Source organism: Pyrus communis, chromosome 8, assembly GCF_041283825.1.
Source record: "Pyrus communis isolate YQ-2024b chromosome 8, ASM4128382v1, whole genome shotgun sequence".
Classification (NCBI taxonomy): Eukaryota; Viridiplantae; Streptophyta; class Magnoliopsida; order Rosales; family Rosaceae; genus Pyrus; species Pyrus communis.
The window spans coordinates 2313954-2337207 of NC_142572.1; the positions used below are offsets into that span (position 1 = coordinate 2313954).

At 37.0% G+C, this 23254-nt stretch overlaps 2 protein-coding genes and 1 pseudogene across 5 annotated transcripts; 2 read left to right on the forward strand and 1 right to left on the reverse strand.

The window, feature by feature from the left end:
- The first annotated feature begins 588 nt into the window (after window positions 1–588).
- Window positions 589–7812, forward strand: LOC137718369 (D-isomer specific 2-hydroxyacid dehydrogenase family protein). Its single transcript, XM_068457905.2, has 10 exons — window positions 589–1057; window positions 1150–1301; window positions 2082–2226; window positions 2311–2438; window positions 3756–3827; window positions 4098–4224; window positions 4314–4429; window positions 5569–5610; window positions 6527–6739; window positions 7502–7812. Exons 1-10 carry the CDS (start codon window positions 943–945, stop codon window positions 7568–7570), a joined length of 1179 nt encoding a protein of 392 aa, XP_068314006.2. The 5' UTR covers window positions 589–942; the 3' UTR covers window positions 7571–7812.
- Window positions 7813–8366: 554 nt separating this feature from the next.
- On the reverse strand, window positions 8367–13389 carry LOC137718368 (putative alkaline/neutral invertase D). Of its 4 annotated transcripts, none has more exons than XM_068457903.2 (5): window positions 12915–13389; window positions 11802–12341; window positions 10982–11413; window positions 9721–10279; window positions 8367–8859 (listed from the first exon to the last, which is right to left on the reverse strand). In XM_068457903.2, the coding sequence occupies exons 2-5, from the start codon at window positions 12183–12185 to the stop codon at window positions 8564–8566; spliced, it is 1671 nt and encodes a 556-aa protein (XP_068314004.2). In that variant the 5' UTR covers window positions 12186–12341; window positions 12915–13389; the 3' UTR covers window positions 8367–8563. The 4 variants fall into 4 exon arrangements, with proteins under 4 accessions (XP_068314004.2, XP_068314005.2, XP_088554375.1 ...); XM_068457904.2 differs by having other exon boundaries at window positions 11802–12250; window positions 12915–13183; XM_088698249.1 differs by having other exon boundaries at window positions 11802–12469; window positions 12915–13120.
- Window positions 13390–14138: 749 nt separating this feature from the next.
- On the forward strand, window positions 14139–22899 carry LOC137717191 (pentatricopeptide repeat-containing protein At1g71490 pseudogene; annotated as a pseudogene).
- The last annotated feature ends 355 nt before the right edge of the window (window positions 22900–23254 follow it).

Here is a 23254-nt window from a genome sequence, read left to right on the forward strand (position 1 = left end):
ATTTCCAATTTCCAAAAAAAAAGAAAGACTGAATGACACTAAACACAAATTCATGTACCTTTTCCTCCCCTTCCTTACGACCCTTCGAATCTGGATTCTTGCCGGATCCGGAAATCCATAAATCATATTCATTCATCATATATCGTACGGTCAGAGATTATTTTAACTATTTTTATTTAAAATTAAAATAAATAATATCTGACAAAAACTGTACGTACGATTTACGGATTCTCTTAATCCTCACCAAAAAAACCAGATCCTTATGATCCTCACCAAAAAAATCAAGAAAGGGTCATATTGGCTCTTCCTCCTCCTTTGTCAGTCAGTCAGTCCTCATCATCAAGTGGGTGGGCGTGGAGAGTGAGTGAGTGAGTAGTTCTCTTCTCTTGGCCACGTCACGTCACGTCTCCTCTTGTTCCGTCTCATCTCGTCTCATCTCGTCCAGGGCTTGAATTTTAATCTCAATTGGAATTTAAACAAATAAAATATCAGATATGTGCATTGATAATGTCACATCTCAATTGGAATTTAAATGAATGCTAGGCAAGGGAATCGAATATCTCAGCACGAAGCCTGCTTGGTTCATTTACGAAATTGAAAAAATAGATAACTGACTGAAATATACAAATACAACCACTGTTTTCACAATAATTTTCCGAAAAAACCAACTTGAAAAAACAGATAACTGACTCAAAACGCTTTTGCCCTCCTTAACCTTTTGTCACGTGCAAAAAGACTGAATGACCCTGAAAACAAATTCAAGTACCTTTTCCTCCCCTTCCCTGCGGCCCCATCCTCCTCCTCCTCTGTCAGTATCTCAGTCCTCATCATCGAGTGGGAGGGCGCGGTGAGTGAGTCAGTCAGTAGTTCTCTCCTCTTGGCCACGTCTCGTCTCGTCCCGTCTCGTCCGGGGCTTGAATTTCAATCTCAATTGGAATTTAAATGCGGTCGTCGAGATTGAGGCTGTTCGCGAAGGCCATTTGTGATTCCGCCCGTCATCGTCATCCACATCGCCATCACAGGATTCTACATCCAACTCACGCTCACACCCTCAGCGGTAAGTTTTGAACTTTTTACTTTTTTTACTTTCCTTCTTTTAACCCCGAATTTCATTGCTTCGTACAACTGCAACCGAATGTGTTGTTGCAGTTGCAGAGATGCATAGCTTGTCGAAAATGGAAGTAGAAAATGGGGAGGTGAAGAACAAGGAGAAGGTTACCCGTCTTCTTTTCTGCGGATCACATTTTCCTGCTGCTGAAACTTACACAAGGGAATATTTGAAAGACTACCCCTTTATCCAGGTCATTTTCCTCCTGCATTTTGTCGTCCGCTCCCACCTCCGTCGATCGATTTTATATATCTGACAGTGGCTGGCTCGTCGTTTCTGTTGCTCATCTTGTATTATACTATAACTTTGGTCAATGTCGTATATTAATCTCATCAGATTTGAAGAAGCAGTCACTTGTTAAGAAAGAATCATCACAATGTTTTGTACCGGCGAAACCTGATTTGTGATTTTGTGATTTTGTTGATCTGTTAGGTTCGATTCAGTGTGTCATGGTGGATGTAGCCAAAGAAGTATATATCTCGCTGTTTTTGTGTTCTTGTTTTCTATGTGAATTGTGTTGTTTGCGCTCTGAATTATTTTTGAGTTATTGAACCGTTTGACCGTCAATTGTCAGAGCTATGAACACCAGGCTTACATAAAAGGAATATAACAACTTGATCATGTGTGCATTATAAATATATATGCTTGAGTAAACTAGTACGTCTATCTATAATCATGCCAGTCCCCAAAATTACGTCTAAAACGTTAATATATGCTTGAGTAAACTTGTGTACATATATAATATAAATATTATAGATAGATGTAAAGTTTTTCTCAAGCAAATTGTAACTTATAATCTATCTATGTATCCATATAACAATCTCCCGTGTTTATTCTGCATCTATGTATCCATCTATCAATCTCCTGTGATTATTCTGCATATGTTCCACTATCTATCTTAGGGCTCCTTCCTGTATATGTTCCATCATCGATTTCCAGTGCTCCTTCAGTATTTCAATTTTCACTATTGTAGGTAGATGATGTTCCCCATAAAGATGTGCCTGGTGTTATCCAGAATTACAGTATGTGTATCGTGAAGTTGATGAAGTTAGATTCAGATCTTCTGTCCCGTGCAGAAAAGATGAAGCTTGTACTGCAGTATGGTGTCGGCCTGGAAGGTCATTTTCATGTGGTTCAAATTGTTATAAAAAGAGCGTTTATCTTAGGTGTCTATATTTACAATTTAAATTTATTTGCTTTAGGCGTTGACATTGATTCTGCAACTAAGTTTGGAATCAAAGTTGCTAGGATTCCGAGCCATGTAACTGGAAATGCAGCCTCATGTGCCGAAATGGCCATTTATCTGATGTTGGGCCTCCTACGAAAGCAAGTAAGTTAGGCTTAAACTTATTTTTAGTAAAGTTTTTTATTTAAATTTTTATTACCCTTATGATTTTTCAATTTTTTTTTTCTAGGCATCATAGTGTTGATTCTGTTGAATGCTTTCATCGTGTCATATCCTTTCAATTTGATCATCCAAGGGGCCTCACTAATTTTGTCCTTTGCATTTGGTCATTGCTTCTTCTTTTTTCTTTTTTCTTTTTTTTTTTGTACAAATTTGTGAAATTCTGTGTTTGTATTCATCTCTTAGGGAGGGTTTAAATATTTGCAAGAGTTGCCAAGCAGTAGCTAAACTTAAGGAATTTACATAAAGGAATTAATCCTACAGCTAGCAATACAAAATAATGTAGACATAGTTCTATGAATTGATGATACAATTAACCCACCAGTACTAAACATCAAAGTACAGTCCAAAACTATTAACTATGCATGAGAAAATTTGAGTGCCACCTTCCTATTTGCATGCACATCCTGAAATTCCAATGATTTTGATACCTACAATGATATCCCAAATCTAACTGTGTATCCCATATTCCCTCCAATCCAACCCCTAAAGATCGGCCAAAACCATCTTTTTTCTTTCCCTCCACTCCACATTAGCTAGACAATAGCCATCACACAGCAAGTCCACATTATTTTGACCTTTTTCTTCTCCACAAGCAAATTTATTTAAAATGAATGAAGCTTTGTTAGGAAAATGGTTTTTGAGATTAACCTTGGAGCACAATTCTTTCCAGTTTGAGAGTATGTTTTCAGTGCAATATAATCAGTAGAATTCTCGGATTTCTTAGAAAGGTTCGTTTTATTATCCTTTGAAATATTGTCCTGTTTCTTGTTATTATTCTCAATTATCTATCTTTGAAGGGATGTTTGGTATGGTGATCAGTCCTTCTAATAATAACGCAGTTGTGTTGTCTTGCTTCCTTTGGTTCTTCTCGGACTATTTCTTGAAAATTAACATTTTGGATGGATTTAAATATATAAATAATTTTTGTGAAATTCATCTTTGCACACTATCTTTTGGCATCTTCATGTCATGAAATCTATTATGTTGAGACGGAATTTTATAAATATTCTCTTCTGTTCACATTCATCTTGATTGGTAATTTGGATGCTAGTGCTAGTCATGTATATTTTGCAATATTTCTGGCTTTTCTTGCAATTTATTTCTTATTTTATTTAATAAAACATTTATTGTTCCATATCAAAAGTATACTTAGTGGCTCTCTTGAATTTAGTTTTTTTATTCTATTTTATTTTATATTCTTGTCTGCTCATTTTATCCGTAATTTTTCTACCATTATAGAATGAGATGCAAATTTCTATAAAGCTGAAGAAGGTTGGGGATCCAGTTGGTGAAACACTGCTTGGAAAAACAGTGAATCTCTCTCTCTCTCTTCTGTGTTCTTTTTATGTTCTTTTAGCGGTTTTCAGATAGAAACTTTCTAGAATGCAGATTGCAGTTCTCGTGTTTTTCTTTTTTACTTTTATTATTTTTCTTATGAGTATGCTCTTCTGCTAGAAAGTTTCGACACTTTACAGATTGAGAAGATCTGGAGGTTATGTTTAGCACTTTGCAACTTGAAGTGTTGATTTACTCATGTTCAAGTCAGTTTTTAAACTTGAGTTTCTTTGCTAATGCATGCAGGTTTTCATTTTAGGATATGGGAACATTGGAATTGAATTGGCAAAGCGCTTGAGACCGTTTGGTGTGAAAATTATTGCCTCCAAACGGAGATGGGCCACACAGTCACAAGATTCTTGCCAATCAAATGGTATGTGAGGATGCGTAAGCTAGAACACTGAATTGTGATACTGAAGCATACAGCCATGTAAATCACGGTTATATGTTCTGAATTTTCAGTTCAAAATTGTTCCACTGAGAATTTGGTTGATGAGAAGTGTGTCCATGAAGATATCCACAAGTTTGCAAGTATTGCAGACATCGTTGTTTGCTGCATAAATTTAAACAGTGAAACAGTAAGATCATTGGTCATTTTTATACCATGTTTTCTGCAGTGGATGATGATTGTTCCTGTTGCACTTGCACCTTCTCAATCACTGTGTCAACATGTCCAAATATGTTTTTCATTACGTTCACTTGAGATCCAAATTGTGATCATTTGATATGGGGCAAAGACTGCTCTGGTACAAATTATGTGGTTGCGGGAGAGATTGTGAAGGAAGAGACAGAATAGAAACCAAAAGGAAAAGACAAAATGTTGATAAGAGCAAAAATTATAGTACAAAGGTTGAGAAGTGAAGATAGAGAAAAAAGAGAGACAGTGGAGGGTAAACTCAGTTCTTTATTGTCAAATTAATATGCTAAAGTCCCCAAAGTAGATGAATAACCTGTAAACTCTAACAAAAAAAAACCCAATTTATATGCCCAAACAGAACTTTTCTTCTTGCATGTGTCAAAGATTATCTCATTGCTGAATGTTGACCTCATGTTACATTAAAGTAAGAGCATTTGCAAGCTTGCAGCTTCAACCAATACCCCTTCTATTTTAGAAGAAGCGTGCAAAGACTCTTAATTTCAGCTGCATTTAACTTGATTAAGAATGAAATAATTAGTACTTGAGAAAGGTTTGATGATAGGATCATTACATGCCTGACCCAGATGGGATCATAAATGGTTTGACGTCTTCCTTGGTCATTTTTCCTTTCCACTAAACGGTTCCTCATCGTGGTCCATTCATAAGTTTCCAGTTAAAAATTTTTTAATGTCATTGGTTTCTTCCACTTGTTTTGTCTCTCTAAACATCATATTTTCATTTTCTTCATTCTCTTCCTCAATCTCTGTTCTCTCTTATTTTTTTCTATTCTCCATCTGTTGCATCTTCTGTTTTGTATTCTCTCGCTCAGATGTTGTTGATGTTGCTATATGCAATCTGTGTCTGCTGCTTGTTAATTATGCCCTTAAACATCCTCTATACTTTTTTCCTTTTTCTATTATAATTTTTAGTTATGTATATAGCAAGAGTTTGTCAAATTGGATTTCCAAAATCGAATTGCATTGTATGTGAGATGGAAGTCAATATGAATTCAATTCCACTGCAGAAGATTCGGTGATGCTCAGTTGTCTGACTCCTACTTTTGCATACTTTGTGTTTCAGGTTGGCATTGTAAACAAATCGTTCATATCTTCGATGAGAAAGGTTTGGTTTCAATCCAGTGTAGTTTGTTTGATAATTGTACTTTGCAATGACAGAACCATATTAGCAAATATATGATGTGTGAGTTTGTAAACACGAGCTTACAGCCATATATGTGTGTAATATATAGATCCCTTCTTCATGTCATAGGAGGCCTCCCACTGAACCTAAAGTAGAAGTTTTTATCTGCAACCCTATGCACGAACAAGAGTCTAAAGAAATGAGGGATTAAAACTCTTAAATAATCAGGTTTCTGTTCAATTCAGAGCTTATAGAAATTTTTGGTAGAATTTCCAGCATCCTATGGTGCGATTATCCCAAATCTTAACGGCTTAAGCTCTTGCGAATGGTGGTTAAATCAGCAAACTTATTGATTGTATCAGAGTAGGAGATTGAGTTCAGGTCCCTGCAACTGGAATATTTAAGCATAAGTTGAACTTCATATTATTAGGCTTTAGACTTAGTGGTACAAATAAAATATGAAAGCGTAACGCCAAAAGGGTCTAGTTGGAACCTCCTAAGATAAGTTGAATTTGACATGTCGGGCTGTAAAGGCAAACCAACAACCTTTATCATTTCATTAGAGCAGTCAAAACATCCACATTTTAAAGTCAATTCTCCACGTGTGCTCAATATTATTACCCAATATAATTTATGTTTGGCTTATTCAGCCATACATAAGGGAATGTGTTGAGAACATTGAATTCAAAATATTGTTGAAATGGAAGGACTGGTTTCACCCTTGCTCTTGAGTTCTTGAACATCTCATTAGTTGAGCTTGGAAGGCAGCTCCTTTTAAGCATTAGGTGTTTGTGGTTTGAGAGAAATTGGAAGACCTTTGTTGGGAGGGACAGTTTCAGTCTTAATTTCCTGTTATCGATTCTTGCTGTTGATCCTCATGTTTCTTTTTTCATTCTAGGGTGCCCTTCTGGTAAATATTGCCCGAGGGGGTCTCCTGGACTATGAAGCTGTTTCATATAACCTAGAGTCTGGCCACTTAGGTGGTTTAGGGATTGATGTTGCTTGGACAGAGCCATTTGATCCTGATGATCCAATTTTGAAGTTCAACAATGTTATCATCACACCTCATGTGGCAGGAGTTACAGAGTATTCTTACAGATCCATGGCTAAGGTAAGCAACCATTGACAAAACAGAATCAGCTCGCTCATTTTTAGTTCCACTACACTACTGTATGTCCAACACCGCCATCATCTAGTGATCATCTTGTCTGAATCAACTACACTAGGCTACACCTTGCTATCAATACCTCCGGTGTCACATTGTCAATACCTCCGTTAGATGAGACAAGACGTGTATATAGGGATTGGTGATAGATATACACATCTTGTCTTTGATTATTTGGCTACTATTTTTGGTGTGGTCTTCATGCACAACCAAGTGACAGGATAATTCTTTTCCTCTATTTGTCATTTGGGCTCGTTTGGTACGCATGATTGGATTGGAATGAAGAACACTCGAATTTCAAGGTATACTGAAGGTGGAAGTGAATGATTTTTCATCCGGAGGGGATTAGAGATGGATTAGCTATGAAGTAAATTCATCCCATCTAATCCTACCATTTTAAGGAGGATTGGAATGGATAAGTTTTCTTCTTAAGTAAACCATCTTCTATCCTCGAAGCGGTCATGATTTTATCATTTCTCCCATCAACATACCTTTAATTTAGTAGGTTATCCATTCCAATCCAATCAAGTGCACCAAATGAGCCCGTTGTGTCTTGGTCGATGCTTCTTAGGTTATAGTACGATCAGGATCTTTGTGAGCTTAGTTTCCAACCGTCGAAGATTCTAGCTTCCCTTGAATCCAATGCTTATGATACATATGTCGTCTCATCGGAGCTGACTATCTTTTGTGGTGGCTCAACAAATGCAGGTAGTTGGCGATGCCGCCATTCAACTTCATGAAGGGAAGCCTTTGACAGGAATTGAGTTTGTCAACTGAATCAGTTTAGTGAAAATGGTTGATTTTTTATTGCCAAGCTTTTGATTTGGACATTCATTTAAGGAGAGCTTTTCCAATGCCCGGGACAGGGAACGCTACACTACGTGTTATTGTACAGTTAGAGGGAGAATAAGTTGGAGGGAATTTGTCCCTTAAAATGATCGCTTATCGATTTTCTACCTTCACAGTTTACTTGATATTTTCCGTAATTTAATAAAATACATGCATATTTTTGTCATTAATCGTGAAGGACTAACTCCTCACTGTGAAGTGAAATTGTATCGTACGTTAGTTAGAGAGGTTGGAGGACTACTACGATCTATAGATTCCCCATCTATATTTTCTTCCACCTTCCTCCGCTTCCTTCTATACTCCATGGATGTCGTTGCCCTTCATCTCTTCCCTTGTCAGTCTGCATCCTGTCCCCTTTCTCCGTTGTCACCATCACCGTTACTACCATCACCACCCACCATCATCACCGCCGTTGCCAGGACCATTACTAGCATAGTTCCTAACTATTATCTACCATTTATATATTAATAACTTCACACATTAAATTCCGTATTTAAATTCGATTCTTCTTTTAGGTTAGCCAAACAAGAAAACTTGCAAATTTTGTCAAATCAATTTCCATCCAATTTGGAGTACCTTAATAATCTAAATCTCCGCATCCAAACACAGTGTACTAGTATTGAAATCGTCCATGATATTATATTCAATAGAATCCGAACAGTTCCTCTCGTGAGCTTATTAATTTTTTTAGGAGCCATTGCAGAGTTCCATCGAATTTTAAACATAAAAGACCAAATGTTCAAATTTACTTGAAAACAATAAGCAGTCTCAGCACAGCAGATACAAGGACATACTACAAAGACAAACGCCCGAAATAATAGTGCAGCAAAGAAATAACAAGTATCTCTCACCTTTTGGTTCTCCTCTATCTTTTTTCTTGCCATTTTGTTCAGCTTTCTTTTTTTTTTTTTTTTGAGCTCCTCAGCAAGTCCAAGAAGACGATCTCTTAAGAACGGGTTTCATTTGCTTGTCCTCTTCGAGCGAAATCATCCCCAAGTGTGACGGATCCTCTAGCATCATCTTTGCAACCAGATATCCTGCTATCGACCATGTCTGGTACTTCCTTGCTTGTTTACCAATATATCTTCCGAGCTTCCCGTCATAATATTCTGGCCAAGCATCTTTTAGCAGACGACTCTCAGCAAGCTCAATTGCCCGTCTTGCAATTTGTGGTCTTCCCGTTTTAATGCATGCAGCAGTTAGCATCCATAGAAGCACTGCACGCATGATAGCGGAAAAAAATCCAACAAAGAAACAAAGAGAGGTTGAGAAACATCGTACACAATTGTTTGGTGTAATAATATTGTAAAGAATCTTTCCAAACAATGGTCACTGAATCAAAACACAACAATTAGATAATCCCGTTAGGTTAACCTAATGTTTAAATGAATGCTAGGCAAGGGAATCGAATATCTCAGGCACAAAGCCTGCTTGGTTCATTTACAAAATTGAAAAAATAGAAGTAAAATATACAAATACAACCACTGTTTTCACAATAATTTTCCGAAAAAACAAACTTGAAAAAAAAAACAGAAATATCAAACTTACTTTCTCAGGATGAATATTCAGTTCAGTAAGTAAAGATTTGTAACGAAACAAAAGAAGGCTGCCATTTTGTACTACTTGAACACTGTATTTAAAATGTGCTTTTCAAAGATCATCCACGCAGAGAACTCTTCCATTACGTAAAACATCCATAGTGTTTCAGATGAATGAATGAATGAATGCAGGAAACCTTCCATTCCTCAACAATGGAGTACATATAGTACTTCAGATGAATAAATCAAAATGCAGCATCCCAATATCCTTGAAGAAAAAAGATGATAAGATGTACCCATGAAATAAGATGAAGGCGGGTACCAGGGAAGAACACTTTTGGTCAAGTACAAAATCAAGTGCATCAAGTTGAAGGGAAGGGACATTTGACAGGGGTATTAGTAAAGAGAGGATGATTAGAAATAGTGTTAATCAATTATATGGTATCACAGTAGGACTGACTGACAGAACATTTACCATCACAACTATTTTTGAATTTTAATTGCAGCAATAACATAGAAACTTCAAGTAGAGGGACAAACCTGGCCAAGATCCTCCATTATGGTAACTCCATCTGGTGTTCTTGGGATCACAACCAGTTACGATTCGCCACTCATGACTTTCTATTGCTGGATAACATATTTTTAATGGCATTTCTCCAACCAACTCTTCCCAACGAGATTCAATGAGATCCATTATAGCCACCGATTGCTCTGGGGTTGCAAGAGAAGCTAGAATTGCAACACAGTTACCCAAAGCAAACCATCGAAAATCCATCCTTGCAGGACTCACATTGCCAATAAAGTAGCCACCACGGCATGGCATAAAATCAAATACCCAATCTGGGATGGAATCAGGAATGACATTGAACTTATTTACGGCCGTGTGTGAGTACTCTTCAGTCTTGTAACGGTATATGTCATTTAGTTGTTGGAAATCAAGCCAGAAGTAACCTCGCATGTGGTAACTTAAGGCATGCAAACGCTTAACAATTCGTTCTATGAATTCTTTTCCTTCTCCATCAGGTTTCAGCATTGACAAGGCACATCTCAATGCCATAAAGAACAGAGCTTGGATTTCAATAGGATAACCATAAATTCCCTGGATAACCCATATAACGTGTAAAATAAGATACGATATTTTTCTGAAGTACCATAATATTGAAATAAAGCAAGCAGGCAGACAAGAAAACTTGAAGTAAGCTACAAACCTTCATAAACGTGAAGACTAAAGGACAAGAATTATCCTTTTTCATTTTTTCTCTTACTAAAAATAAATAAATAAATAAAATCACTCATGAGCTTCTCAACCTTCATCTATTGGGACTACAAATCATATTCACTTTTATTATGGGTGGAATTTAGTGGGCTACCCATCCATACATGTCAGTGAATAAGGCATTAGACACTAACAATAGAACCACAAGAACATGACTTTTGACGCTTTAAATATTTACAAATTTCTTTCTATGCTTGCGAACTGATTAAAGCCACTTTTAATCAATGTCAATGCAGCCATCATTGTTGTCTTCAAATAAAGAAAGCAAGAATATACCGCTAATAAATACGATACTAGGGACCCATAAACAGATGGATTGCTATATGAGAAGTCTATTGGTGATATATTCCTCCAGGCACAATAAATTAGTCGCTTAGTATTTATCATCTTGTGAATCAATTCTTGTAAACGCCAACTATGCCTTATGACGGCCTTAAAGGACTTCTCAAGCTACTTCTCATGTCCATTGGCAATTAAGTTTCTTTTCGAAAGAAGAGATTCCTGTGAAAATGAAGTGAAACTTACCATTCTACGATCAATCATGGAGCATCCATCAGCACAAAGCAATGTTGGGAATGTGTCAAAACCTTCCGAGAGACATAGAGTCAATATAAGCCTCATTCCTTTTTGACAATCTTCTGTTTCCGCAAGAGATAAATCCCCAGTTGACTTTGTATATGCACGGAGCAGTATAATCCACCAAAAACCAGAGTCAACGGGAGCAACTCGTCCAATTGCACTCTCTCCGAAATCTGCAATGATTGTATCTGACTTTCGGATAGGATCATGAAGAACTTTGAAGCTTGCTGGCATTGCACCTTCCCCAAGCTTGAACCTGTCTATTCTTTTTTCCCATCCTTGAAGCTGCAGGGTCTTCAGGAGGAAGTTTTTAACTATCTCCGGCTCACCATTCATTAGGAAAGCCAGAGCACTTGGCACGAAATCTCGGACAAAAACCTAAACACAATAACAATCATGTCAAGATTTAATGCTCTCTTAACTGAACACTTCAAACTTATATGTTTTAGAGCTTTGTTTGCCTTCCCCCAAGGCTATAATTCATTCTTTTTAATCCAATCTTATTGCCAAAATCAAAGAGAACAAGCGACATTTGCAGAATCAGTAAGTTTCTCGGCGTCATCACCTCACGAGTCTAATTAGATATTTCTACCGACAGCAAATATTACAAATGTCTATCAATCTAGAGGGCGATCCAAATTTTCCCAAGTTGATTTGTTTGCCAAAATTGTTAATCCAAAAACAGAGAGATTATTGCATAATCTCACACATAAATTGAAATTGAAAACAAAAGGCAAGCAAGGGTCAAAAATTGTGGAAAGTTGACCTGATCATAATTCAAAACTTCCTCAGAAGCATGATCATATGCGGCGATGGTGCCCACAGGCTGGTTGCGAAAGAAGACCAAAGAGCGGCGGATAGCTTCCCATGCCTCGGCAACCATTGGGTGGGGCTCGAACGAGTTGCGAGTAGAGGAAGCAGGAGTGTCAAAACCAGACCTTCCACCGGGGGAGTACGCGCTGTCCATGTTGTCCAAGCCGACTCTTGTGAGTCCAATGGAGAGCTCACTTAGTGACCTCTCGTCGAAGGACCTCTGCCTCTCAATGTTGAGCCTGGGCTTGTCGAGAAGGCGCGAGAGGTCATAGTCATCCATGTCCGAAATGGAGCAATGCGAGCTCACATTTCGTAGCCCAAAGTTGGTCCCTTCCATTTCCTTTGTCTGTTTCTTCTTCTACTTCTTCTTCTTCTTGTTCTTATTTCTTCCTCAACAATCGACTGAATCAAATCAAATCAAATCAAATGACTTACTTCACTCTCAGGTCTCAACAGATCTGAAACCTCTTTGTGTTTGTGTTGTGATCGACTCCTACCAAACCAATTTATATCTCACTAGAAAAAAAATAATCAAACTTATCTCACTAAGTGAGGTTAGCTTTATGAATCCTAGAACGCACCTGCGCTCGGTTTTGAGGTTAAGTCTTCCGTTAGTTCTATCTTAATAGAAAAAGCATACAATTTTCATGAAATCACAATAAATCTTTCAGAAAAAACAAAAACACAGAGAAAGAAAGCAGCTCCAGTGAGTACTAATATGTAAAATATTATTAGAATAATTAATCATTTTTTATAAAATGGATACAAAAAATATGCAACAAAACAAAAAATTCCAGATTATACAAACAGTCTCTAACAGATTAAATCATCACAGCAGAGAAAATTAAACAAATATAAGCTTCTAACAAAATAATAATAATAATAAATAACGGTAGATCAAGATCAAACATCTAGCATTAACAAATCGACGAATTCGTATAAGAAAAACCAGATCTGAACCTTCTCAGCAAAATAATGCATATTAAGGAGAGACACAGAGAGAGGGAGAACCTTCTCAGCAAAATAATGCATATTAAGGAGAGACACAGAGAGAGGGAGCTTATACCTCAGAGAGAGAGAGAAATGTCAAAGTCGGCGGCGGCGGATGAGTCTCCGTCAGTGTGATCGGGCGTTCGCCGAGATTTCGCCGGGGACAGGTCGGAAAGATGACGCAAACAAATTATTATTACTCCAGTACTATTGGAGGAGAGGTGAAAGAGAAGGAGAAAGGAGAGAAGAGAAAAAAAGAGAGAAAGTCGTCCCACTCCTCCTATTTATCTCGTGGGAGGATGGCCGAGCAGCAAGCGATGGATATTTCAGTTTTTTAACTTTTTCTTTTTTTATTTTAATTTTGACAGCGGAAAAAGGACAAAAGGAACCGGGAATGTAAGAGAGTACACCGGGAGTAGCCGGTGCGAGAGCACGAGTGATTTGCCGACGTGGGGAAAACGACACCGTTGTAGCCCCGTCGTGTCTCTGTCTCTGACCCAGCATTGGACTTTCCCCTGCCCGCACTCCGCAGGCACGCCCGCCATCAACTTGCATTATCCGTTGGTCTTCTTTCATTTAAAACATGCTTGCCAATTCCTTCCCCACTATTATTAATTGTGGTTGGGCAAGCTAATTAAATATTGAGAAATAATTTAATACATGTTGATTATGACAGCTTCAATGACTTACACGGTTCGGATGATACAATTTTTTTTTTGTCGAAAAATGACATTTATTAAGTGGAAGACAGATAAAGTAGCTCAATAAAAAAACAAACTAAAACCAAAACTCTAATTCCTATTTTCCAAATGCATAAAGTAGCTCTCACTTACATGGTCATGAACGTCTTGCGAGTTGCCACCAAAGCCGCAACACTAGAGAAAACGATCAAGTCATCAATTCAACCAAGACATCGCAACACAAAAATTACAAACTTGAAACTAAAAACATAGCTCAACCAGATTTAATCACCGAAAACGTCGAACCGAAAAATATTCACCAGGTCTAGATATTGTATATGAACCACTTACAAGAACACACGTAAATTTACCCACACCTTGCTTTCAAGTTATTGTATATGAACCATTTAAGCTGTATACATACGATGATCAGTCTCACATTTCATGATTGTATAAATATATGCCTTTTCTAACACTTCCTCTAATTCATTTTCAGGAGAAATGTTGTTTTCTTTAATCTATTTAGTTGTTCTTGATCATTGCAAAGTAACCCTTTCAAAGCAGGAAGCCTTGTTGGCTTGGGGTCAGCTTTTAGTTGTCTTTGATCTTAATAATCAACAATGGATCTCCTATTAGCTAGTTTTCTCGAGACACCTGCTGCAAGTTCGGGCAAAGTCATGCGATCAGTTCTTGCTTACCATGTTATCATGCACAGAATATTCTTTATAGTGTATGCCACCGTCTTGTTCGCGTTCCATCCCAAGAGGCATTTCTGTATCTCTAATCCAAATATTCATACCTAAAAGCTAGAAGGAAGGAACGAAACAATTTGGAAACAAAACAATTTATCAAAAGCATTCAAAACTCTCTCTCTTGTCCAGTTCGATGCGTTTTCTCCTACTTGTGACCTTATCTTACGTTCCATCTCTTATCTTATCTTGCGCTGACCATAAAGCATTAGCATATGGTGAACAACTTCATGCACATATAGTCCGATTGAGGTTTGAACGACATCCCATTTTGGTTCCCAAGCTGGTTACATTTTACTCAAGCTTTAATCTTCATGCCGATGCTCGTAGCGTTGTTGAGAATTCAAATATTTGGCATCCTCTACCTTGGAATATGCGCATTTCTTCATATATTAAAAATGAACTTTTGGATGAGGCTCTCTCTACCTATAAACAAATGGTTGATAAGGGGATTAGGCCAAATTGTTTCACTTACCTATATGTTCTCAAGCCTTGTGGTGAAAAATTGGATATAAGTTTTGGTAGGAGGTTCATGAGTCCATTGATGCTTGTTGTCTGTAGTGGAATTTATTTGTACATGATTCATTGGTCTCCATGTATGGGAAATTAGGGCTTCTCGACGTTGCTGGCCGCTTATTTGACAATATGGCCACAAGGGATGCAATTTCTTGGAATGCAATGATCTCTAGTTATGCCTCCAAGGGCATGTGGACGGATGCATTTGAGCTATTTGGAAACATGCAGATTGAGGGAATTGGAGTTAATGTCTGACTTTGGAATACCAATGCTGGAGGATGGGTAATTTCAGGGGTGCACTTGAGTTGCCTTATCAAATGAGAATTGGTGGTATTTTATTGGACTTGGTAACATTGACGATTGGTTTGAGTGCTTGTTCACACATCAGAGCTATTAAGCCGGGGAATGAAATTCATGGTTTTATGATTCGTATTTGTTGTGAAGCGTACAATAATGTTAACAATGCATCGATTACATTGTATTTCAGGTGCAAAAATCTTAGGAAAGCATATACTTAGTTTGAATTGATAGAAGATAGGAGTATAATTACTTGGAATTCCATGCTTTCTGGTTATTCCCGCATAGATCAAGTAGAAGAAACTTCATTCTTATTTAGGGAGATGTTGTATCCAAGAATTAAACCTAACTATGTTACTATTGCCAGCATCATTCCCCATATTAACACTTGAAGATAGTTGAAGATCAAAGAATTACAGAGAAAACAATGGAGGAGAAAGAAGATTATATTGATAGCTTTGAGAAAATATATACAACCGAACTCAAAAGAAATGATAGTTATATAATCCCTTATATAGTCATATATCCCAATTACAATAATACTCTTCTAACTATATTAACAAACTTAACCACTAGAATAATGCCATGTGGCATTTCTGTTATATCAGTTATTACTCCCCCCTCAAACTAAACTTGGAGTATCCAAGTGAAGGTTGAACTAGCTAGGCTTTTGAAACTAATCTGGAGTTGTGAGACCAAGATGTATGCAATGCTTCAAGAACATTGGACTATGCAATCTTTTTGTAAAGACATCTGCAATCTGATCTTCAGTGCGTATCTCCTTTTTGCACTTTTTCTCGAACAAAATGGTAATCTATGTCGAGATGCTAGATTTTTGAATGAAAGACATGATTTGAGCTTAAAGGTGAGGCACTCAAGTTATCACAACGAAGTAATGGAGGAGCTGAAATCACCTTATGCATATCTTTAAACAGAGATCTAATCCAACATAAATCTGGTGTAGAATGTGATAAGGCTTTGTACTTAGCCTCTGTGGAACTTCGAGATACTGTAGACTACTTTTTAAACTGCCATGAGATTAGATTATCTCCCAAGTAAATCACAAATCCAGTTATTGATCTTCGAGTGTTGATATTAGCAGCCCAATCTGAGTCTGAGTAGGCAGTCAAATTGAAATCCAAGTTCTTTTTGTAATGTAGACCATAGTCCAATGTGCCCTTTAAGTATCTTAAAATTCTTTTGACCAAATGCACATGTAGGTCAGTTAGAGATGTCATAAACTGGCAGACCATGTTCACAGCATGAGCAATGTCTGGCCTAGTGAAGGTTAGATATTGAAGAGCCCCCACTAACCTTCTGTAATGACTTGGATATGAAAGAACAGTACCTTCTTGTTTAAGCAACTGTGTATGTGGTTTTGATGGTGTGGAGGTTGGTTTGCATGTCTCCGTAGAAGCCTTTTTCTGTAGTTCTCTTGCATACTTTGATTGATTTATGAACAAAGAGCCATCTTCCTTATATTGAATGTGCAATCCCAAAAAGAATGACCGTTTTCCAATATCTTTAAAATCAAACACTCATGCGAGATCACTTATAACTTCTCAAATCTTTGTGGGATTAGAACCAATGAGTATAATATCATATACATAGAGTAGAAGTATAATAATATCACTTTCATCCACTTTAACAAATAAGCTAGTCTTAGATATGGAAGTTTTAGAACCCAGCGAAGGAAAGTAACTAGTGAATTTTGAATTCCAAGCTCATAATGCTTGTTTCAACCCATAAAGAGATTTAATAAGTTTACACACATATCCTGGACAAGTAGGATCCACAAATCCTTAAGGCTGCTTCATATAGACTTCCTCCTTAAGATCACCATGTAAAAAAACATTCTTAATGTCTAGTTGTCTCATATTCCATCCATATTGTGCAGTTAGAGCTAAGACAACTCTAACAGAAGTGTGTCTCACAATAGGACTAAAGGTCTCAGAATAATCCAAACCTTGTTCCTGAGTGAAACCTCGAACTACTCAATGTCTTAGGTTCTTCAACTTCTGTAATATCAGCTAGAAAGGAAAAACCACCATAGAATATGCCAAAGAGGTCACTAGAGTAAGAATCACTAGATATAGGATCAAGAAGTTGGAGTGAACTTAACTCAAGTAAAGCAGCCAGATAAGCTACATAGTTCTTTCTTGAAATTGCACTTGTTTGTAGCCTTGTCTGAATACCATGTGGTCTCTGTTGTTGAACAGGAGATTCAGAAAAATCAGTAACATAAGACATTTCAGAGAAAGGCAATATTACCTAGAGTTGTGCTAGATCGAGGACAGGAAGCAAATGAGGTGTATCACTAGTTGGAGAAATAGTAGGATCATGATTTTCTGTTGATGAAACCCCAGAACTTCGAAATTGTGGTGTGTTACTGACATAAATACCATAATTAGAAAGTGATGTCTCAACCACCGATGTATCATTCAATACATGATGTATTGTAGTTGTATGGTCATTCCCAGATGTAGAGCTTATATGACTTGTCAGAATGGGAAATGGTATAATCACAGAAGTAAAAGTACATGGTGTCTTCACAGATTGATCCCTTATCTGAGACAACTCCAATTTTGCAGGAAAATTGACTCTTCAAAGACAACATGTCTAGATATAATACATTTCCTAGATTGTGTATCATAACAAATAACTCCCTTATACCCCATTGCATAGCCTAGGAAAATACACATCTTTGATCTTAACTGCAACTTATTAGTATTGTAGGGTTTTATCCAAGGAAACACTGCTGATCCAAAAATTCTTAAAGACTGTAATTCAGGTAACTTGTTGTATAAAAGTAAATATGGAGAGCTGAAAGACAAGGTTTTACATGACATCTTATTGATCACAAAAACTGCATGAGCACATGTAAAATACCAAAACTCACTATTTAAGCCAGCAACATGTAAGTGAGTGAGTGCAGTGTCTACAATATGTATGTGCTTCCTCTTAGATATTCCATTCTATTGCAAAGTACAGGGACATGAGATAAATTGCATAATACCCTTTGTAGCCAGAAAAGATGTAAATTTATTGCTAGTATATGCACCTCTGCCATCTGTTTGTAATCCTTTAATTGACATCACAAATTGAGTTTGAATAAAGGTGTAGAAATTAACAAAAATTTCGTACATATCAAACTTATTGCACATGGGAAATATCCAAGTACAATAAAAAGTACATAGTATCTGTATCTTTCTAAAGATTTTAAATGAGTTGGACCCCAGACATTAGTATGAACTTTCTCAAAAGGAACCAAACATCTGTTATTTCTAACAGGAAAATGTATCCTAGGCATTTTCCCTTGAATACAAGAAATACAAGTCGTATCTGTATCATCCAGTGTTCTAAAACGCGGTCTAGGCGCCACTTAGGCGCTAGGTGGCGGTGCTCCGCCATAATTAACCTGAAATCGTTCATTAAATCGGCAATGACATTAAGCGGTGTAGGCGGCCGCCTGGGCAAGCTAGGCAAGCTCCGCAGACGCTGGGCGATTTGGGAAAAAAACTTTTGTCGTGAGACTCACAACCTTATTATCTCCCTGAGTCTCGTCGTCCACGTCTCTATTTGCTAAAAGATGAGTCGAATATGGTGAGAGAGAAAGGTAGATGAGATTTGTGCAATTATAGGGATGGGTGATGGCCGTCTACCTCTCTGTTTGTTAGAAGAGGAGTCGAATATGGTGAGAGTGAGAGGTAGACGAGATTTGTGCAATTGCAGGGATGGGTGATGGCAACGGGTTGTAGAAGGTAAGTCTGCAATTGCAGAGATGGGTGCGGTGGCAGGTTGTAGAAGATAATTTGTAATTGCAGAGATGTGTGACTACTTTAAGGTTTTAAGCAATTAGTAACTTTTTGCTTTAGCTAGCATTTGTTAGGTTTGAGTCGGTGAAAGATTAATTAAAAAAAGAATGCAGGGCCAATCTTTTATTTTATTGAGTGGCCCAACAATATGGGCTTACAAAATGATACAACTTTGGAACTTTACATATATAACCATATTTAACATATATACCTATATATATTCTTTATTTTTATTTTTTTTAAATAACATAGTATCAATGTTTATTTATATATATTATGTAGTAAATTTAATTAATTTATATGATGTAATACTTAAATCCGCCTAGTATGCTTAGATGCCCGCCTAACCGCCTAGGCGCTAGGCCCCAACCCGCCGCCCAATTAGCGCCTAACGTTTTTTAGAACCTTGGTATCATCTAACTTGTGTACAACCCTAGACTGTTTCAACATAATAGTCATAGTAGTCATAGTATCATGGGCAAGATGTCCTAACCTTTGATGCCATATATTTGATTTCACCATTTTCCCTAAATAAGCAATTGGATCCCTTGTAGCAGACTTTAACCCTTTTAATGTATGTAACAAAGGTATCTGGAATAGCTCTTCTGGTTTACTCTTTTCATGATACACCACATCCCTTGTCTTCTTGTCCTACATAAAAAAATTCACATTCATCACAGATAAACCATCTATTATTATCTGCACATAATTGCTTAACAGAAAGAAGACTTCTGGCAATATTTGGAACATGAAAAACTTTGCTGAGAATGAGTGAATGATTGTTTGTTTGAATTGAAGTGGAACCAATATTTTGAATTGGTAAACTTGAACCATTACCAATGGTTATGTTCTTAGAACCTTGAAAATGGGTAACTTGGCTTAATGAAGTGATATCTGCAATCATATGGTGAAAAGCTCCTGAATCCACAACCCATGAATCCTGAGGAAATACTTGAGTTGTTTGTTGTGCATGCATGGCAAACAAATATGGTGGTGGTGGCTGACCTTGAAATGCATAATTTCCTCTATGAAAGCAGTCTAGTGCAGAATGACCCCATTTCCCATAATTCTGACACTCCACAAGAAAACCAACATAAAGATTATTTGTGTTTCTGTGAAAACAGTTTGCAGCTATATGACCCATTTTATTACATATTTAACACTCAACAGTTGTTCTTGCTTCTGTATTGCCTGACCATGAACCAGTTTCATTATGTGCTTGTTTTAACCATGTAGAGTAGGAATTGTTGCCATTGTTATACCCTTTCCTCTGAAGTTATTATTCCTATATTGCTGTTGTTATTCTTGTATTGATTACCATCGTTGAACTTGTAAGCAAAATTCTAAGATTTGAATACTTGTTGATGTCCAGAACTAGACTGTCCCATAAAACCATAGCCATAAACTTCAGGATGTCCTAGAGAAAAAGATAGTGATGTGTTTGAACCAAATGGCTGAGGCTCGATAGAACTGTGATGAGATGGATTATGTAGTTGTTGAATGATTGTACCCCCTGTAATAGCAAGTATGTGATTATGACTCTGAGGATTGGATGAGGATGCACCATGTGAAGATTCATAGCCTTGACCATACATGAGAAAACCAGAACCAGAAATCTGACCATAATTAGAACCTTACATCAAGAAAGCAGACATATTTTGGGATAACATGGTCATTTCTCCTTCAATTTCCTTTTTAGTACCAAGTAATTGTGCACGAAATTCTCTCAAAGTAATGGAAGACTCCCTTGCCAAGATAACAATCCTAATAACATCATATTCTTTAGGTTGCCCAGCTAAACCAGCAACAAGTATATCATTATCATAAATTGTTTCCCCTGTAGCAATCAACTGGTCCCTAATATTCTTCAAATGCAACAAATACTTATCAATACTCTCTGTGCCTTTCTGGATTGTATGCAATTCTGTCTTCAAATGATTAATTCTAGACTTTAACACAAATGCATATATTTCAGTAAGATTTGACCATGCTTCAAAAGCAGTCCTACAACCAAGAACATATTCCATTGCTTCATCTGTTAAAGTAGCAAGTAACAAACTAATAAGAGCTAAATCAGTCGACTCTCATTTAAGAAATTCTACAGAGATTTCCTTTGTGATACCAGTTTATGAACGTACTACAAATTTTGATGGACACACAACCATACCATCAAAATGGCCAAAAAATTTATATCCTTTAAGAACATATTGAAATTGAAACGCCCATTTCGTGAAATTGTCATCCCTGAATTTTATAGTCAACATACCCAACAAATTCTCTATCTTGAATGAAGAAGACGCCATCGAGATGAATACAACCAATACAAATTCACAGTAAAATACACTAATCACAGAGAGGAATACTTCAAGAAAGAGACAATGCTCAGTAAATCCCTTTGTAAATCATCATACGCAATCTTGAGATAATGACACTCCAAATTTCACATAAAGAATGATACTTTTTGCCTTCGCGTCAACAAAATATAATCTCTAACCAAAAAACACAAATCCTAAAGAATGATACTCCAAGATATACACTGAAAGAATGACACTTCCTGCCTTCGCATTTACAAATCGTAATCTTCAACTAAGAAACTCAAATCCTAGAGAATAACACTGCAAGATATACGCAGAAAGAATGACACTTTCTAATATCAACACATCAAAATTCTCAAACAAAACCCCCAAATCTTTTACTTTCTACAAGCCAAGACACAACTCCAATAACCACAAACACTACAAAATCATTAACAGAGACGAATTCACCTGATTTACAGCACGAACTTCCCCCAAATCTTCGAACTGTGCAATTTCAAATGAACAACCCACTTTTCAGACCTTCGAACTTCCAACTCGAGCACCAAACAAGTCAACGGAAAGCATCTTCAAGATCGGAAATGGCGATGAGCCAATACCGACGATGATACCATATTAACACTTGAAGATAGTTGAAGATCAAAGAATTACAGAGAAAACAATGGAGGAGAAAAAAGATTATATTGATAGCTTTGAGAAAATATATACAACCGAACTCTAAAGAAATGATAGCTATACAATCCCTTATATAGCCATATATCCTAATTACAATAATACCTTTCTAACTATATTAACAAACTTAACCACTAGAATAATGCCATGTGGCATTTCTATTATATCAGTTATTACCCCTCTGTGCTCGGGTAACAAATCTTCAACACAGGAAGGAGTTCCACTGCTACATTACAAAATGTGTAGTGTTTAATGATTGTTTATTACTGTGGAATACCCTTGTGGACATGTATGTCAGATCCGGTAAGGTTTTACAGGCTAAAAGAGTATTTGATTCAATGTCAAAGAGAGATGAAGTAACTTATACTTCCATGATTGCAGGATATGGAGTCCAGGGTGCAGGAAAAGCTGCACTGAAGTTATTCGAAAAGATGAACTTGTTACACATAAAATCAGATCATGTAACAATGGTTTCAATCCTATCAACTTGTAGCCATTTTGGTATAGTAATCCAAGGCCAAATACTGGTTGAAAAATGCTGAGCGTATACGGTATAACTCCCGATTTAGAGCACTATGCATGCATGGTTGCTCTCTTTGGGAGGGTCGGTCTGCTAAACAAAGCGAAACGAAGGAGATTATTTCAAGGATGCCTCACAAGCCAGCTTATGTTATGTGGGCTACTCTTATCGAAGCATGTTAGTTTCACGAAAATGTAGAGATAAGGGAATGGGTAGCCGAGAAGCTGTTAGAAATGAGACCAGGATCAATAACATGTATACTGTTGCTGGTTGGTGGAACGACCTAGCAAGAGTGAAGGCTTTGATAAGGGACTTGGGTGTGAGGAAGATAGTTGATGGAGGCGATGGATTTTCACCCTTTTTGGTGAGGGGACACGGCAAATTAGCTAAGAGATGAAAATTTTCTTTTGTTGGATGGTTTAACGAAGGTAATGAAAGATACTGATTCTGTTGTCAATGAGGATTTTAGTTCAGATTATGATGTTTTCGAGGATTAGAATACAACAAGGAGTTGATTATACTTGAATGGATAAGTAAAATAGAGTCTTGTTGGAGATTATAAGTTAAATTGACTTGCTAAATTAGGTTTTTGACATTATTCACTAACTAAAATAGCAAAAATTTAACAATATTGTTAAACCACCCAACTCGCCCTGCTTGATGGTTTCTAGTCTTAGCTAACAATGGTTTGAAATAATGTCAACCTGAGTGATTTTGGAACCTCTGTAAACTTTGGTATAACTAGCCTAAGGACCAGGAATCCGGGCCTAAGGACCAGGAATCCGGGTCTTTAGTTTGTATGAAAGAGAAATCAGAGGCCTTGATATGTGTGATGTGGGTCAGCAAAATGAG